General features: G+C 38.8%; 1 protein-coding gene across 5 annotated transcripts in view; it reads right to left on the bottom strand.

The window, feature by feature from the left end:
* Positions 1-19,325, bottom strand: part of dgkzb (diacylglycerol kinase, zeta b) — a 54,760-nt gene that overhangs the window by 2,129 nt on the left and 33,306 nt on the right. For 3 of the 5 annotated variants that reach the window (XM_007567473.2, XM_016679386.1, XM_016679388.1), the window contains 26 exons: positions 18,435-18,506; positions 18,249-18,365; positions 17,236-17,310; positions 16,919-17,020; positions 16,616-16,698; positions 16,473-16,533; positions 16,285-16,398; positions 15,756-15,896; positions 15,601-15,679; positions 14,575-14,630; positions 14,428-14,490; positions 12,684-12,757; positions 12,467-12,578; positions 11,510-11,709; positions 10,518-10,618; positions 9,425-9,528; positions 9,258-9,327; positions 9,151-9,191; positions 8,137-8,285; positions 6,972-7,049; positions 6,013-6,081; positions 4,531-4,565; positions 3,308-3,351; positions 1,733-1,853; positions 1,197-1,233; positions 989-1,088 (listed from right to left, as the gene is read on the bottom strand). In XM_007567473.2, the coding sequence (XP_007567535.1) occupies positions 989-1,088; positions 1,197-1,233; positions 1,733-1,853; positions 3,308-3,351; positions 4,531-4,565; positions 6,013-6,081; positions 6,972-7,049; positions 8,137-8,285; positions 9,151-9,191; positions 9,258-9,327; positions 9,425-9,528; positions 10,518-10,618; positions 11,510-11,709; positions 12,467-12,578; positions 12,684-12,757; positions 14,428-14,490; positions 14,575-14,630; positions 15,601-15,679; positions 15,756-15,896; positions 16,285-16,398; positions 16,473-16,533; positions 16,616-16,698; positions 16,919-17,020; positions 17,236-17,310; positions 18,249-18,365; positions 18,435-18,506 (2,298 nt within the window). The remainder of the gene's footprint in view (positions 1-988; positions 1,089-1,196; positions 1,234-1,732; positions 1,854-3,307; positions 3,352-4,530; positions 4,566-6,012; positions 6,082-6,971; positions 7,050-8,136; positions 8,286-9,150; positions 9,192-9,257; positions 9,328-9,424; positions 9,529-10,517; positions 10,619-11,509; positions 11,710-12,466; positions 12,579-12,683; positions 12,758-14,427; positions 14,491-14,574; positions 14,631-15,600; positions 15,680-15,755; positions 15,897-16,284; positions 16,399-16,472; positions 16,534-16,615; positions 16,699-16,918; positions 17,021-17,235; positions 17,311-18,248; positions 18,366-18,434; positions 18,507-19,325) is intronic. The other 2 variants (XM_007567474.2, XM_016679387.1) reach the window with 1 other exon arrangement.

Below are 19,325 nucleotides of genomic sequence, written 5' to 3'. Positions count from 1 at the left end.
GACGGACGGATGGATGGATGGATGGATGGATGGTGTGAGAAATGGAGGAGGAGAAGCCTCTCAGCCCGTCTAAACTCCTGCGGTGAATTCCCGCTCAGCACCAACTCTGGACTCTAAATAACACATAAACTCTTTATTTGTGTAGCGGAGGAGAGAAAGCTCAGATTATGGGCTGTTTCCTGTTACCACTGGCTTCACCATGGCGACGGTGAGCCAAGGCTTTTGTGTGTAGAGGATGAAGCCCGGGGAATCCTGCGGAGCTTCGTTTCTCACTGACACACAACATTAATCACTTTATAGAAGTGGGTCAAATACTGCTGCAGACCCATTTAAAGTGCGGAGGCACGGATCGGGCTGGTGGCCGCCGTCCTGCCAGCAGGAAAAAAAAAAGGCTTCATACAGCAGGAAGCAGCTGCTGACCAGAAACTAAATCTTTACCGTTAATCTGCTGACTTTGAGTTTGGAAAGAACCAAAACATTTCCAGGAAAGCTCACTAAACAATGATCAGACGCAGATAGGAATTCAGGGCCAAGTCACACACAGCCAGAGATCTGGGAATATGAAAATATTTTTATCTGTTTTGGCCTTTCATCCACACAAAAACTCGGTTTCATATCACTAAAAATCATTACTTATAAAAACTCTGACATGGAGATTTGAGAAAACGAAGATTTAGGGTTCAGCAAATTACAGTTTGCGACAAATAACACACCAATATGTCCACATTTTGCTTTGATATGATTTTTATTAACTTTTTTTTCTAATATGCCGTTTAAAAGTAGTCCAACCTAGTTATCTGTTAAAACAGATGAAAACTGCAACTATGAGGCTTCAAATTGATGAAAACGTACACAAGTCTAAAAAAACAAACTAAATTTATCTGCAAACTGAGAAACTGAAAACTTTTTCTAAAGCAGAATAAATGAATTAACGTTTCGATGACAGAGTAGTGTGGGAAATCTGTCTTTGTGCTCCAGGTGAGTTTACCTGCAGGTCTGTCTTCATGAGCGACGCCCCCGCCTCCACCAGGAAGTGACAGATGCTCCTCTGGCAGAGAGCGGCGGCTTTATGGAGCGCCGTCTCTCCTCTGGAACACAACCGGGAGAAACGGATTCACTTCCTGGAACGTTTGGGCTTCGTTTGGACAGAACAAAAACAAAACTTCAGCCGGGTTAAAAGAACAAAGTGGACTCACGTCTCCGTCTCTGCGAGGTCCAGGTGGGAGGCAGGAACTGACGGGAGAAGAAAACAAACTCAGAAACTGAAGCTACAAACTCTTCAGATATAAAGATGTTTGATGAAGTGATGAAACAGAGAAGCGATCAGTCGAAACTGATGAAGACGAGACGAGTTAAACATGTTTTTATCGTTTCATTCAGGCTGAGGTGAAAAACCTGCAGATGTTTTACTGGAAAATTATCAAACATTTCTGCTTCATTTTTATCTGAACACAACTATGAAGGCCTCAGGAAGTTGGAGGGAGGATGGAAAAAAAAGGGGGGGACAAAATCATAAATTTTAAATTTCAAATACCGCCCTGGGCAACTGCCCATGCTGCAGATTTAAAGCCCAAACTGCCATTCAAGACTTCCTGACAGCTTAAAATAGGAGAGATGCGAAGCAAATATAGCGTTCAATGTTCTGCTTCTGTTGCCATGGTGATCTCCCAGCTCTAATCCCAACCATGACCGCTGGTTTTCTGATTCAACAGCAGCGTTTGGAGCGTCTCACCGTTTTCGATGAGGTACTTGACGATGTCTTTGCTGCCGGTCTGGACGGCGTGATGCAGCAGCGAGCGGCCGTCTGCGTCCTGCAGCGCCAGCTCTGCCCCCTGCTGGTGGAGCTCCGTCAGCTGCAGGAGGAAACCGACACATTTAGAGATAAATCCACATCATTTACAACATCATATATCAAAAAAAGCTGCTGAAGTTATACAGTTAAAACAAAGCTTCAGGTTAAAGTTTGGTGGAAGGAAAAATATTAACCTGGTTCACAGTGGAAAATATTCATTTGAGGTTCAACTAATCTATAAAAACTGGGAATTTCACTGAACTGAAACTCTGCAGTTTTAACTAAACTAACTTTAATGCAATAAGGTTAAAATGTGCTAAAATATAACAGAGAAGATGCTTCTAATGTCGTTCAGATCCTGGTATTTTGTGATCCACTTTAAAATCTATACCTTAATTTTAACTTAATTATCCCAAACTTTGTAGAGGTTTGATATTGTTAGTAAAAGTTAGAAAAATTAAGCACTTAAAGGCTTTGTGTAATGTTTAGACAATACTGAGCATTAAAACCGCAAACCGGTGAAGGCTAAAACTCTGATTTAATGTATGAATCCCAAAAAACCAATGAAATGCTAGAGAAACTACAAAAAATTCTTATTTTTTCATTGATTTACACTAAATATTAGCACAAAAAAAAAAACAAACAAAAAAATATATTTACTCAAATCTGGATGGAGAAAAAAAACAAAGTGAGATTGTCTGAACTACTAAACTAAAGAAATTAAAAAGTAAATAAATTTAATTCTTTCTAACTTGTTTTTTTTTTTTTTTAAATTAAATATTTGAAAAAAAAAAAGAAAAAAAATATTTTCTAAGTTATGGATCCAAGAAAACCACTGAAATTGTATTTTCTCTCAACTTCAAAGCTGAAGAAACAAAAAAATTTTTTAAAATAATTTCTAGCTTGTTTTATTTTTTCTTTCATATTTTATACTAAATATTGAGAAACTGAAGAAAAAAACTACATTTATTAGAATCTGGATCCATGAAAACCAGTTAATTTCTGTTAACTTCAAAGCTAAAGAAACTAAAAAAATAAATACATTTGATACTTTTAATTTTATTTTTATGTTTTACACCAAGTCTTAGCCCAGAAAAAAGAAAAAACTATAGTTACACGGAAAAACTATCAAATTGTTAAATTCAAGATTTTACCCAACTGTTTCAGCCAATCTGTGTTGAGCAAATAGAAACTTTGAAATAAAATCTTAACATTTTTGTTTCTCCTTAACATTCATTTCTTAAGAATGTTAACATCTTAGGAGAACATCTTCTCCTAAGATGTTAAGATCTTAACATCTTAAATGTTAAGATTTTGTTAAATCTTAACATTTAACAAAAAATGTTAAGATTTTTGTTAAGACAAAAATCTTAACATTTTTGTTTCACCTGTAGGACCTACAGCTGTCTGTAGGTCCTTGTTACATCAGTGAATGACTTAACTATCCGGCGGTAAAAGGAACAGGTTTCAGTATTTCTCCCAGTTTCAGATCTGATCTGAAGTCTGCAGACTCACCCTGCTCAGGTTCTCATTCTTGATGCAGCTGATCAGCTCCGCATCTAAAAAACAGAAACAGATGAAGGCTTGAAAACCAAAGGAGCAGCGCCATCTAGTGGCCACATCTAGAACACAAAGCATTTAAGAAATGTTGCTTCGTTTTTGCATCTTAATAAAGACCTAAAACAAGGGGGCGGGCCCCTGGACTGATTTTATGAATCAGATCAATTAGGACAAAACTACGACTTTTAAACTAAAATCTACTTACAAAAATTTTACATGGGTTTTTCCGGTTTTCTTCTATTGTTATAGTAACATTTACTCATTGACTTAAACTCTAAAGTACAAATTGTTGCACCTAAAGCCGTTTTTAATTGCTTTATTAAAACCTAAAAATATCACATGAAGACTGACCTAGATCTTGTTTTTATTTTATTTTATTTTGCTGGGAAAATACTACAAAATATATAATTTTTTTTTCAGTTTTCATCAAGCCCAAAATAAGTAGACTGGATGCATTTCATTTAATAAGGAAAACATTAAATTTTGGATCTGCAATCCCTTTTCTACAACAAAAAATCTTGTTTAATTGTTTAATTTAAAAACGCTCATGCTTAGTTTATTAGTTTATTGTTGAGTATGTTAAAAACCCATCACTTTGGTGACTTAGTTTTTAAAAAATATATTTATTTGACCCGCAGTGCTTTTGAGCTGAAGATTTTGGTCCAGGTGACAAAATGTTTAGACACCCGTAGTCTAAAGTGATTTAAACAGTAAGTTAAGATCATGACGATTTACAATAAACTGATGAGTAATGGTTTATTAGATTAAATGAGTTCAAATCTTGTAACTAATCCGTTTAGAGTAGACCTTTTAGTTTTGTAGTTTGGCCGCCATCCTGCAGAGGGCGCCGCTGGTCCTCTAGAAGCAGAGCCAGAAACAAAGATGGCGGGGCCAAACCATAACGATAAAGACAAACGGAGTCCGGTGTGGGATGGAAAACGCACTTTATGCGGTTCCGTTTTAAAATGTAAACGCTCTTTAAGTAACATTTCACCTCATTAATGGTCATTCAGCCGAGCTGCTCGACGAAGCAGCGTATTATTCAAAATGTAGCCGTTTATGTTATGTCAAGCCTCTTGATATAAGAAATAATTCTGGATTGTAAATGAATCCTTTGTCAATCGATAACATCAATTAACCTTAAATTGACTCACTAATCTCCAACAGGTCAGATTTACCTTTTTCAGGGTCCTGTGAGGTAGCAGTGGAGGTTCTGTGAGGAGACAGAGGACAGAATCAGAACCAACCAGAAGGAGAGTGAGAAGATATTCAAAGTTGACCTTTGACCTCCATTAAAACATCAACCAGCAAACACCACAGTAAAACCCTTTACTACTCAGGAAATCTGTGCACCTCACAGACCCTCCCTGCTCCCACACCGCAACATGTTAAAGCCAAAACACACAGAGAGGAGATTATCTACTGCTTTGGTCTGAACCTTCCCAGCATGCATTTGTTTCATTATTTTTAAATAATCTCCAGTGTTTATATAAAACTAAGACGCCTTTTCCCCCCTGCAAATATCTACTACAGTCTGTTCTGCTTCTGTCCAGTAGGTGGCAGTACTCAATGTTTTGAACCTGTTTGAATTTAATTTTATTTCCAGTTTCAAAAGTTCTGGATTTTAGATCCAGTTTTGTTTTTCCTGTAACTTTTTGTTGAAGAATGAAGATTGAGCAGCAGTTAGAGCTTGTCCAATCATAAACACTTTTCATTTCTAATTTAAAGATAAGAAAATAAAAAGAATTGATTTATAACAAAAACATTTATAATAGTAATAGTGATATTAAAATGAAAATGTAAGAAATAATTTGATTTCAGAAATAAATTTAGAAATTACTTGAAGATATATATATATATTTATATATAGATATATATATAAGAAAAGTAAACATCTGATTTTTAAAAAGTATTTTTTCCCAAAAAATGTTTAAATCAGTTGAATAAAAATATAAACATAAAGAAAAGAAAATAATGCATTTGGTTTCTAAAATAAATAAACTTTGTTCCAATTAATTAAAACATAGAATATATATATATATATATATATATACACAAGTATATAAATGAAATAAAACTTAAAAAGTATTTGATTTCTCAGGAGCACAATTTAAGACTGTTTAAATCTATTCTGCTCTTCTGTTTTCTGGAGTTTCTCTTGAACCGTTTTTTCTGCAGGGCATCTGAAGCAGAAACTGTGAGAAGTTAAAACCAGCCTCTCAGTCTGAATGCATCAACATACAAACACATCATCAGAAACGAAGGCAAAGCCGCTTCTCCACAGCTGCACATCATCTCCTCCTGCAGAGCTTAGCAAGTTTCGCAGAAAGACGTTTAGACAGAGGCATCAGCACAAAGCAGAACCCAGAGCAGAGGAGGAGCCAGGAGGAGCCAGGAGGAACCGGGAGGAACCAGGATAATGCAAGAGGAACCAGGAGGAAACAGGAAAAACCAGGAGGAGCCAGGAGGAAACAGGAAAAACCAGGAGGAGCCAGGAGGAAACAGGAAAAACCAGGAGGAGCCAGGAGGAACCAGGAAAAACCAGGAGGAGCCAGGAGGAACCGGGAGGAACCAGGATAATGCAAGAGGAGCCAGGAGGAACCAGGAAAAACCAGGAGGAGCCAGGAGGAACCGGGAGGACAGAGACAGGTTGGTCCTACCTAACAGCTGGTCTGAAATCAGCCGTGGTCGTAACGGAGCGATCGACACTGATTATCTTTGCTCCTCTCCTTCATATCACAGACAGGAAACAGCAGACATGACAGCGGGAGGAAGTTAGCGGGACCTACAGGCGGTTCTTCACTTCACACACGACACAGACGGAGCCACTCCAGCAGGGGGCGCTCTGGTCTCTCTGCAGACGGTCAGGGCTGGAGGAAGTTCTCAGAAACTGATCCGAGTCGGTTTGTTTTCCATTCGGATCAGTCAGGAGATGCTTTCCAGAACTGGTCTGGATCAGAACTATCAGATCATGTCTGATGGTTCATTTTCTCTGAATCAATATTCAGATCTTTTCTCATGATTTTGAAATACTTTCAAGCTGAACATGAGTTTTATTTTTGGTCATCATTTGAGTCGCAAACTAGGAAATACAAACAAGTGTTAAACATCAAAACTTTGATTTAAAAAAAAAAACAAAACAATATTTAATTAATTTTGTTCTGGGTTTAGTCAAACGGTTCTGGATCATCTGGACTTCTCAGAGATCGGTCAGAGTTTTTCTCTGGACTTTGGTTCCTTTTCTGAGTTTCAGTCTAAAGTCCGACTGTTGTGCGACGCGGACCGGACTCCTGAGAGAGAACGAGTCTCTAGTGTTGAACAAGTTCCTGACTCGGAACAGAGCCAAGACTCGCAGCAGAACTACAAACAGAAGCCAGACTTGGATCAGAACCATCACTCCATTTAAAGAGCCCTTTAGTCTCCAGACCAGAACCAACGATCCAGATCAGTTCAACAGATGACAGCAACCTCCGACTGCTTGGACAGGAAACTGTAGCAGAAATGAAGCCTCTAACAGCTCCAGGTACCAGAATATTGGACGTGAAAACTTCCTCCATCCCAGCTGTCCAGCGAGGCGGTGTGTGTGTGTGTGTGTCTGTGTGTGTGTGTGTATGTTTACCTTTGCAGAGTAGTTTTAGGTGAGGTCTGGGTCAAAGCCTCTGACACCGAACTGTCACTGGAGATCCTCTTCCTCTGCCTGAAACACAGACACACGCTCTTCACTGTCTGTCCTCCGGTTTGTCCTCGGGGACCAATCGATCATGACTGAGTGACCAACGCAGAGACAGATGAGTGTCTCCATGGCAACAGCATTCCAAACAGCAGCTGGAGCTCAGTTCATTACTGATTTCTGCATTAAATGACCCCCCTATTATCTGAGACGATGAACTGCTGCAGTACCAACTTCCTCCAGCAGAAGGCGCTCTGCTCACTTAAAGGTAACCTACTATGATTCCTGGAACACATTAGGATAGATCTACGGCCTATTCCAGTGGTGCCCAAAGTCGGTCCTCGAGGGCTGGCGTCCTGCATGTTTCAGTTCTTTTCCTGGTGGTAGTAACAGCCTCCTCAGCAAGTCAATGTTCTTCTTAGGCCTTCTAACGAGCCATCAATGGATCCAGGGCAGTTAAACCAGGGAAAGAACTAAAACATGTAGGATGCCGTCCCTCGAGGACTGACCACTGGCCTATACAAAGCATGTTCATTACATGCTTTGCACAAAATCATTCTGAATGATAATGCTTGGTCAGAACTGTTTTAGGGCATCTTATCACTTTAAATCCAAATAAGCTGCTGTTGACCGCTGCCCCAACTCAATGTTTCCAGTCAAACGTGAAAATGGCTGCAAACAGATGTGCAATTATACAACCTTACATCTTTGAAAAGCGAAAGTGGAGCCTCCTGCACAACCAATAAGAATTCAGCAAGTGGTTTCTGAATGGTAAGTCAACAAAAAACTCGTCTTTTCCAGCTGCCATTATAAAGCGGCCAAACCAGCCGACGAAACTGGCTGGAACTCTGCTTGGGTTGCTAGGTAACGGGCAGAACTCTGCTTGGGTTGCTAGGCAACGTCACATTGCCTGACAAATGTGACTTAACAGGGAGACGATTCATTTTCCAGGCATCAAAAAAACATTAACCTGCAAAACTTTGAATTTTGGATGATAAATCCCCTTTAAAGGAGAGTCTGTTTATAAGCTTTAATCTTGATAAATGTCAAACTAAACTGACAAGTTCCTGAACATGTTCTTAGATTTTAGCAGATGGATCAGAAAGAAACTCACCTGGGAGAGGTGGGTGACGAGGGGGAGCAGGGGAAGGAGAACTGGTCCGGCATACTGGGGGAGGTTCCCACGGTCTCCTTCGCCACCAGCTCCGGGTCCAGGATGTAGAGCTCATCCTGAGAGATCTCCGTCACGTAGTTCAGGTGTTCCTGGGGCGAAAAAGAAGAAAAACATCAAGTCTCACATCAACTCAGATTCAGTTTTAATTTTTAATGTCAGGAAAATTGTCTTTAATTAAAGAAGTTTAGTAAAAACAAATATTTTCTTTGGAACGTGACTAAATTATTAGCAATTTTTTTTACCTAGAAAATGTCTAAAATAGTCAGCTAAAATACAACTGCTAAAATCTAGCTTAATTTTTGTTCACTTTGAGTGAAGAAGCAAGTTGTGCTAATATCTTTTTCATAGGTTTGTGTGTCATTTCCTTTACTGGTTCTTGGTGCAGCGCCCCCACAGGTGAGGAGGGGAACTGTTTTTTTTAAAGGTTTTGGTTTGTTTCATTCAGTGAGGTGTGAATACAAACTGCAGCAGCTGAAAATGCAATTTTGGTCCCAAATCATGCAGAGTAAAACACCGTAAATATTGGCATATTTAAAATTAAAGTGTGTAAAGTAATACACAAAGCTGCCACTTACATTAATATTTTTATTAATCACTAAAGTAGTTAATAATTAATACAAATAATTTTAAATAAAGACTATCATTTTCCTCCAAGCTGATAAACATTAAGTTTTATTTAAATTTGAGAAATTAAAATTAAAATACTTTCAATCAGTCTTGCTCACAGAGTGGACTAGACCCGTCCAGAACCTCCACTGGGTTCTGGTTCTGACTGTCATGGGCCAGAATTAAGTAAAAATATAAAGCTGAGTCTTATTTAACTTGGCATCAGTTGCTAATTTGTGATCCGTTGAACAAAGAAAACACTCAGGAAAACACTAAGGTTACTCAGGTCATAAAGGTCAAATGTTTTGTTTCCTGAAGGCCTGCAAGAGCAGAAACCTCTGGTCCTACCTGAGCCCGGTCGATCCTGTAGAACCGATCTGCAGTCGTACCTGGAAACAGAAAGCCCGGTCAGGATTGGTCAGGATCTCAGGTAAGATGTTGAGTGTGAGGCTTACAGTCCAGGAAACACCAGTTGATGGAGAGTTTTTGTGACGACAGACTCTCTCCTTTCATCTCATCTCCGTCCTGCAGGATCAGAAAGAGAACCAGGATGAAACCCGGTTCTTCCTAACCCAGATCTGCTCCACCATCACCAGCAACACCTGGATAACCAGGTACGCACCTGCTCTACTTCCTGGTCCGGGTTGTCCTGGAGACGCTCAATGTGCAGCCGGCACATCTCCAGGTCGCTGTCGCCAGGGACGACGATGACTCCCAGCGGCGTCGCTGCACAAACGATCGTCACATTTATCATCTCTGGGTTTAGATTTTGTAATTTTATTTAATAATAATGCCAAAATGTGACATTTTTCAGCCCTCATGTCAAAAAGTTTGGACGCTAATAGTTTAAATTTTTTAAAATGCAGGTTGTGTGTCCAGTTGGGACCAAATTGAATTAATTAATTCTGTCCTGGTTCAGTTTGGAGTCATTTCAGGGATTTTTACTGGAAATAAGAACCGAATCCAGAGCCAGTCATCTAAAATCAGTGATTAAATCTCAGGTCAGTCTGCGATAAATCTATTTTTTTCAAAAACATCAAGTCAATTTAACAATGGATGAAGGGCGGGATATCAGGGTTGTAACTAACGCTTACTTTAGCAACCAATTATCAATTATTCTGACAATTAATTGATTTTATTGATTATTCTGATGATTAAACATACAAAAATTGGCATAGTCATTTTTTAATTTAACCACAAAACTTTTTTACACATTATAATAAATACAGTAAAAAATGCAAATAAAACATTTTTTTTAAATAATTTTTTAAAATAAAAAAATACATATTTCATTACTTGAATATGCAGCAAAAAAACCTTCAAAATGTGAAAAGTTGAGTTGTTTCTGCTGGGCTTACCATTGATACAGTGTTGGATGAATCTGATTATCATCTTTCAGATTAACTAAATAATAATTGTAAAGCAAAAGTTGCTTCATAATAGTTTATCTGTTTTTTTTTTTACTGAAAAAGATCTTCATCTTAAATGCAAAATCTATGTAGTTTTTCTACAGTTTTAGCTGAATTACTGCTCTGAATGTTTTTCTTTCAGCAAATAGCATTTTTTGAGTCTGCATACTCTAGTTAATGATTAATTGATCACGAAATTAGTTAAGACGATTATCTCAATAATCGATTAATCACAACTAAACCGATTAATCAGCTGGATTTCAGTTTTAAAGTGTGAGGAGAGTAAAACCGGAGTGCAGCACTCACAGGCCTCCTTCAGCTGGTCCTTGTCGTAATGCAGAGCCTCGTAAGCCGCCATGCTGATCCGGTTCACCCGGATCTGCAGCTTCTCAGGAACCGGCTGCTGGCTGCGCACAAACACACACACACTGACATTTACACACTAACCTAAAGAGGACACACACACACACACAGAACGTTTCAAGAACACAACACGGACCGAGACAAGCAAGAGCTACGCCTCCAACTCTCATGTTTAAGAAAAACCTGCTTATGTCCAACAGTACACTGCAAAAACACAAAATCTTACCAAGTAATTTTGGTCTAATTTCTAGTGCAAATATCTTTGTAAGTTAAACTAATTTAAAAGTTACTTTTCAGCATGACATAGAGGCTTGTTTTAAGTAAAGAACTCCTTAATATTGATGAAGGAATCAATATTCCTTCATATATCGATTCCTTATATCAATATATGATATCTGCCAGTTAATTTATCCATTGGCAGATAAATTAACTTGTAACACAATTAGTTGTAACAATAGACAATTTATTTTAGATGTAAAAATAATACTGTAAGTTGTTTAGTTTTTATAAACGTTAAGATATTGTCACACCAACGTGTTGTTCACACTGCAATGCATTATGGGTAAATGACATCTACAGGTCTGACTGCGCTAGCTCCGCGCAGCCCAAACAGCGATTAGTAACGCTATTGAGCCTTTTTAATTTGAACCGGAGCTCGTTGAACTCGATCGGACTGCAGCCTTCCTGTGTTTACTCTGTAGATTCCAACGGACCAACTATAATTTGAAGTAATTATAGTTTTGGCATATAACAAACAGCAACTTTTTAGTTAAAAGGAAAATTACGACATATTTAGGCCATTATGTTCAACTACTTGTGGATCCCTTTAAATCATTTGGGGCTTCAGAAATGGGCTAAGAACAAAGCCCTGAGACACTCCGTTAACAACAAAACATCTCCTCCTGAATTTAGCACCGCTCAGTCCCGACTCTTACTCGTTCAGATGCGGCATGGAGATCCTTCGCTTGGCCTTCTGGACCATGTTGGCCTGGTTCCGCAGGTTGATGCGGATGATGGATGGCGCCAGCTTGCAGGGCTCGCCGTCCACCTGCATGGGGATGGACTTGAAGGTGGTGAGGGTCACCTCTTTGCACTGGTGAAGACGCTCGCCGTGGCCGCCCACCTGCAGCGTCGCCTGCACACAAAGCATAGGGAAAAATGAGCAGGTGGCTTAAAGTGATGACACTTAGAGGGGCAGTATTATGCATATAGGCCATTTTAACTAGGTTGCCTTCAGTTGTTATAAGAATGCTGTATATATCAAATATGACTTAAAAGAAATTTGACTTTGCAATTTAATGCTTTGAAATTGGGCCTCTGTCTCTTTAAAAGCTCCTGCTGTTTCTGAAACTCCGCCTTCAGGAAGTCATAACAACATGGCTCCTCTATTAACCTTTTAGCAATGTTTTATCAGCGTCCCACTGAGAAGTAGCTCCTATAATGAGTTCACCAGAAGCTCAGTTCCACCAGCTGTTTGCTAATTGCTGCTGGCTAGTCTGAAGGAGCCGAGTTGCAGGGAGGGCTGCTGGAAATATTGACTAAAGTAACTTGGCAGTAAATGGTTAAAAACCACTGGTTTGATTAATAAAGTCATATTTAAGCACACAACGGTTATCTTGAAGGTTCTATTTATGCATAAGTCTGGAGCCTAGACGGCCACATAAAAAGCTGTGACGGGCCGGATTTGGCCCGCGGGCCTTATGTTTGACACAGGTGCTCTAACCGAGCAAGTGTTGTCCTTTTGACTGAATAGCTGTTGCTTTAAGTTTTTATCCAGATTAAGAGGATTTTATTGTTCTTTTTTGTCAGGTCACATAGCCAGAAGCATTTATACTGAAATAAAAAATTAGCAGCCAATCCATGTGATCGCAGTGATTGAACTTTGACCTCACCAGAGAAGTCATGGTGAACCCGATGACCTCTATGCAGCCGTCATCGTGACGCTGAGGCTCGAAGTCTTGACTCTCACTGGGGTTTCCCCACGGCGTGGTGCCGGCACAGTACCTGCAGAAAAAACAAGAACGACCCAAAGAGTTTAAATGAGTCACTGGAGACACAGAGGCAATGCTTTAACGCACTGTAAAAAATATTCCTCTACTGTTCTACAACCTGGGAATGTTGAGGAAGAGGAGGCACTGCAGCTTCATCTCCTGGACTTTGGCCGTCAGATCCGTGCCATCACACTTTGAGAAAATACAACCGGGTTTAAAGGTGAGACGACCAGAACACACTCGTGTGCAGATAAATAAAATCACAGCTCAGCTGAAGTAAATCAGGGAAATAAACAAAAATATTTCAATAAAAGAGGGAAAATGACTGAAAAACAATAGATATTAAGCAAAAGAGGCTGAAAAACACAAAGGAAAACCTGCAGCTTCAGAGAGACTCGTATTCCAGCTTTCACATCCTTATTCTTTCCATTTTGCTGCTTCTAAACAATCAAATTTCAGGACGAAATCTTGACTTTCTGCCAGCAGTGGTGTGTAGACTTCTAATAATCTGCTAATTTTTTGTTCAGCTAACTGAAACCATTTAGCTTAGCACTGAGCTTCCCCTAAATAGATGTTTCCAGAGCGATAATTTACTTGGCTGTTTTGTGAACTTTCATTTGAATAAAGTTTGACGTTTGTGTTTTTCTTCAAGTAATGAGTGGTTTATAAGCATGCTCTTATTTTGAAATGTGTCAACATTGTTTACGCAGCAGTTCCGTTTCTACAACTGCGTATTAGGGCAATGTAATTAAATACGTTTCTGCCAAAAACCTTAAATTTTGAGATTCATTTAAAAAAATTTCAATCAAAAACAAGAGAAGCTCTTAGTTCCAAAAGTCGAACATTTGCTAGAAAAAAACCAAAAATTTTGAGATTAATCTCAGAAATTTTCTAGAAAACTTTGGTAATTTCTGAGTTTAGAAAATTAAAAGCTTTGGACATTTGAAATTTTTGAGTTTTTTCTGGAAAAGTTTTCTTGCGGAAATTTAAATGGCCCATCAGACGTTCTCACTCTGTATTTTTTCCCCCAAATAACTTCATTTAAACATTTGTTTGTACATGCTGGAAGAAAATAAAACACCGACAGCAGAGAACAAGATATACACATAAACACAACAAAATGTGTAAATTATAATGTCAAAATTAAATTTGTGTTTGATGGTTGTAGTCTTTCCAGTTCATGTATTGTATAATTTGGAACTGTAGTTAGCGCTTTAGCATTAACTTCCATCAACACAAAACGATGGTGTAGCGCTATAGCATTAGCAGAACAATTATTCTTTAGGGTTAGCGTAACTAAATTTCTAGTTAGAATAACCCACCACTGACTAGCAGGCACACATATGTTGGTCTAACATTGAGCCTGATTATTTATATTTTTGTTTTGAATACCTGCCACATCACAGCTGTGATACACCTAGAATAGAGAATTGTTGATTTTAAAGAGAAATACTCGTTATGTTTAGACCAAATATATCCTGTGGTTGTGTCACAGCGAACACGAAGCCTGGGTGGGATAATGCATCTCACAGGCTATAAAAGGGACAGAAGAGAGGCAGTAACAAAGCCTGCTGATGTTATTGAAATGGATGAAGCTTTGTTGTAGCTCGTTGGATACAAAAGGCTCTGCAATGTCACTTAAATGTGTTTTATTCTCTCTGAATGCAGGTTTGTTCAGATAGAAATAAAACCAAAACCTGCATCTGCAGCAGTGTGTCAGACCTCAATCTGACCTGGTGATGGAAAATGATGCACAGAGCGAAATACCGGTTCTCTGAGCTTCAGAAATGAAAACCAGTGGCTGTTTTTAAATGCTGCTCAGTTCTGAGAAAACGGAGAACCTGGTCGCTGCCTGCACTCACCACCACTCTGATGTGTTTGGCGAGGTCTTTGGAGCTGCCGCTCAGGAAGTCCGAAAAGGCCGTCTAAAGAAAAAAAACCCCACATATGAATGGATGTAAGACGTTTGAGGGGATGGACTGAAAGAGCAGGATGAGAGCCGGACTCACCCCAGCGTAGAACATCTTATTCCTGAAGCGGCTGTTGAACTTCTCTGGATTGGCCTCTGAAAACACAAAACAGGAGAAAATGGGATTCCTGTTAGGATTCTGGTATATTTAGTGTTTGATTAAAAACCAGGCAGCAATTAAAAATATAAAGCCAACAACGCAAATTTAGCTCAAACTGAAGTTCTGTGTTTGACCAACAACAACTGAATGATGACAACAGTTACAATGTATAAATCCTGATTTATACATTGTAACTGTATAAATATTATATATATATATATATATATATATATATATATATATATATATATATATATATATATATATATATATATATATATCACACAAAGAACATTCAGTCCATTACAGTTTTATGTTTTTAGGCTTGATGTTTATTTTGCGATTACCAATAAGCAGTGGTTGGTTAGATAATTTAAACTGCTCTACTGATGATCTGTCAGAGACTTGGTGTTTAGGTCCCCATTTTTTATTTTTTAACTGAACCGAATCTCATCAAATTCCACAGAGCATCTACATGATAAAGTTGTTAAAGTCAAGCTAGCTTAGCTGACCTACTTCCCTCTCCCTTGCTATTTTTTTTATTAAACATAACATTGTAATCTAGTTGTTGTAGTGTTGACAATTAATAGTAAAGCACTATGTCCCTTTTTCTTTTATATTTCACACGTAACTTTGAGATATAGCATGTTATGTTGAGAACTTGGCAGCTAAAACGAAACACTAGCCTGCAAAATGGCAACACCAGTTGATTGTTCAACAATAATTAAGTACATTTTTGGAAAACTGTCTCTTCCTTTTGAATTCTGCACCTAAAAATTAATCAAAGTATGAAAAAACTTAAACTGCTACTATAGCTCATAAAAACTAAACTAAAACTAAGCAATATAATAACTCATTGAAAACTAGCAGACTCCTAAAAATAACTAACTAAATTCAACACAAAGTCACAACAAAATAAGCCACAATGAAAAACCCCAAACTCCTGTAACCCTGGGCTGGACTGACCTCTGGATTCGTGGAAGCCCAGTGTGACGTGAGCGTCGAAGCCCAGGCTGAAGTAGTTGTTGAAGACGTCGATCGGGAGCTGAAAAGCAAACGTAAACGAACCGTGACGCAGCTGAGGGAACGCTCGGTTTCATCTACGCCAAACCAGAGCTGACCTTGTCGGTCTGCTGCTCATCTCGCTCCTCGGGTCGAGCCTCGGTGTTCGGTTCCACGTTGAGGTTCCATCGGTCCAGCTGGACGACGTTCCCGTCCTCCACGTGCGACAGGATCTTTGTGATCGGTTCGTCGGTGTAACCCTGAGACCGGAGCACAGCAGGATGACTGGAAAACAACTTTATTTATGCTCAGGGTCTTAACCTAAAGTTTACATTTCTAAACAGGGCTGAAACGATCAATTGTGATTAATCGATTACTGAAATAATCGTTTACTAATATAGTAATTGATTAATCACTAGCTAAGACAAAAAAAGGTAATTTACTGAGAGAAGATGCTCAGAGGAGCAATGAAGCCAGTAGAAAAATACATTTTGTTCTACCAAGAACTCCTCAAATTGCAGTTTTTTTATCCGATTAATTGATTATCAGAATAATCGGTAACTAATAATCATTAGTTGCAGCTCTATTTCTAAATCGGAACAAACAAAATAAAACTTTAAACAGCAGCAGCGAAGCGACTGGACTCACCCCTCCCCAGTTCAGCGTCCTGGCCAGGTCGTTTCCCGTCCCCAGAGGAAGGATGGCGACCGGAGGCTGGGGGCGGAGCTTCAGCTGGTCCAACACGGACAGGATCCATCCCACCTGAACGGTCAGAGGTCATGTGACCACAGGATCTGTTTTATTCACAGCTCTGTTTTATTCATCGTTTAACTCACGGTGCCGTCGCCACCGCAGGCCAGGATCCGCAGGTTGGGAACTTTGGAGTACATTTCCAGCCTGCAGGGAGCAAAGAAACGGATCTGACTGAAATGTTTGAGCTTCCAATGAGGAATGACAACGAGTGAGGAAGACTGCTTACCCCTCTCTGGGTCCTCCTTTGGTCAGGTCAAACACCTGCCGAGGGTTCAGGTACCACATGAACGACTGGATGATCTTTGCTCCCTGAAGAAGAAGAGGAGGAAGGCGGCAAGTCAGCTGCTGAGTTTTAATAGTTTTTCATTGTAAAGATCAGAAAAACAAATGAAGGAACTGATCAATGTGAAAAGATAGTCAGTATTTATTAATATTTTAACAGTTTGATAATGAGTTTTATCAATACATTTTGGCACAGCTGGTTCCTGAGAACATTCAGGATCTTGATGTGAACCAAAATGAAAACTACCTGATTCCCGCCGCTTTTCGGATTGACAAACACCAGCAGAGGCTTCATTAGCTGGGAGGGGAGGGGCTTCACCAGGAAGGGCTTCCAGCGGCCATCTTGGAGCTGAAGAGCGACCAAAAGATCAGGAAGTGAACGGACACATGATGCAAAACGCTGCATTCAATTCAGTTTTAAACAAAATGCTGCATTCAAAGTCACTATGAACCAAAAAAAGCTACATCCAATGTCATTACTGACCAAACTGCATTCACTAAGCAAGAAGATTCTTTATTTAATGCTAGCATTTTGCTCAGCACATAAAGCGGCTTTTTGCTGACCTCTGCTCCCTTCTTGGTCGACTTGTTGCACTTCAGTGACGTCCGTTTCTTCTTTTTACTGGATTTCAGAGACGTCTGCAGAAAAAATAGAAACTATCATCAACTGCAGGTTTTTCTCTACACTTTGAGGACCTGATCAGTCTTCAGACAGAAGGATCAATAAAAAATGAGATTTTTTGGTGGAAGTTAGACTGAGGATAGAGTTACTAGAAATTCAATTAAAAAATTCTTTATTGATTCCAAAGAGAAATTAAATAAATGAAGATAAAGTCTGCTCTAATTTATAAGCAGATTATTTATCTTTGTCAGTCAAACAAGATAAACTGAGGTTCATGTGTCAGGGATTTGGTAAATGTTTCACCGTTTTTTGGCAGACAGGACTTTAAAATTTACAATGGCATGTTAGAGGAACTGTAGGAAGAAAAAAGGGAGTAATAAATATCCATAAAAAAAAAATCTAAAATGTTAAAATTAATCTCGGAAAATTTCTATAAAAAATAAGGAAATTTCTGAGCTTCAGAAGTTAAAATTTGGAAAGAAAAAAATTCTGAAATTTTGAGATTAGTCTCAGAAATTTTCTGGAAAAAACAAGGTGAAAATTTGCAAGAAATAAACTCAGAAATTTCAAGATTAATTTCAGAATTTTCTAGAAAAAACCTGGACATTTCTGAGTTTTAAAAGTTGAAAGTCTTTAATTTTGAAACTCAGAAATTTATTTTTTCTTTTTTCTTTTTTTTATAAAAATGTTTCTAGAAAATTTGACTAATCTCAAAACTTTTTAGTTTTTTGATGGAAACTTACACCTAATTTTCCCCGCATATAAAGTGACCCTAATATGCCGTCATAAAAATTGAGTGAAAAAGCAGCAAGAACAAAATGAAATGAGACAGTCTGGATCTCCAGACCAGTTTAAAGGTTGATGGGGAAGTCTGGATCACAGACAGGAAAAAGAGGAAATATCTGGAGCTTAAACCCAGGAGGCTGAGTAAATAACATTTCTGGACAGTAAATACCTGCGGCTTGCGGACTCTGATAATCCATGTTGGAGGGATGATGACGGCAGCATGGGCCCCCAGAGAGCAGCACTCCTCTATCTGCTGCAGCATGAAGCACGTCACCTTGTTGTGATACTGAAACGGAGACGGAGAGTCAGCTGGCAGGAAGTTACCTGGAGTTTGATGTTAACGACGTTAACTCACCGCCTGTTTGCACCACGAGCAGCTGATGGCTACGATCTCTTTGCTGTGAAATGTAAACTTCTGCTGGAAGCCCTGTTGGTGACATGATGGAGGTAATTAGAGAAGCTGTCGATCTGAAACTCAAAGGTTTGATTCCAGTTTCCTCCTTGCACAAGTTGATATGCAAGTTCAACTTGCATATCAACTGACTGGTGGTCAGTATGACTAGAAAACTGCTGGATAAATTCATTAGATCTCCATCAGTTGCAGTTTTCTGCATCTACTCTTCCTGAGGTTCACACATTCAACACAAACTAAAACATACATGACGTACATTGATCACATGATAAATTCAAAATTAAAGTAACTATAAAATAAACAAATACAATATAGAGGCCATAGATCAAAAATAAATTATACTATGATGAAAAAACATTATACTAAAGAGCATTTGCTTAAATATGTCAAGCAACACATATACAGAAAACATACAATCAATATAACACATAAAATTACAGAGAAATACTTTCTTAAAGCTGTTCATAATTCATACCCATTTCACCATCTTATTTTAGAAAACTTTCCGCTCTAAACTCTTGAAACAGTTTCTGATTGTAACCAGCAGCAGAAACTCTGCAGCAGCTACTGTGTGTGGTTGCTATGGCGACTCCCTCCTTTTTTAGGGAGCCTACAGCACCGTTTCATTCACCAGCCTCAAACGGTCGATGTGTAAAAACTATAAGTTGTTTCAGAAAAATTCTTGAACCACGAGTGTTAGAACCTTTTAGTGGCCATTCATACACCTTTTTATGTGTCTACGGAGTTTTATTTAGGAGGTACGAAAGGTTAAAGAGAGCCTTCAGTTTTATTTTAGAAAGAAAGATATTGAGCTAAATGGGAGTGAATTAGAGT

The sequence above is a fragment of the Poecilia formosa genome, unplaced genomic scaffold (assembly GCF_000485575.1).
Source record: "Poecilia formosa unplaced genomic scaffold, Poecilia_formosa-5.1.2 Scaffold209, whole genome shotgun sequence".
Taxonomy (NCBI): Eukaryota; Metazoa; Chordata; class Actinopteri; order Cyprinodontiformes; family Poeciliidae; genus Poecilia; species Poecilia formosa.
This window is presented reverse-complemented; position numbering and strand designations above follow the sequence as displayed.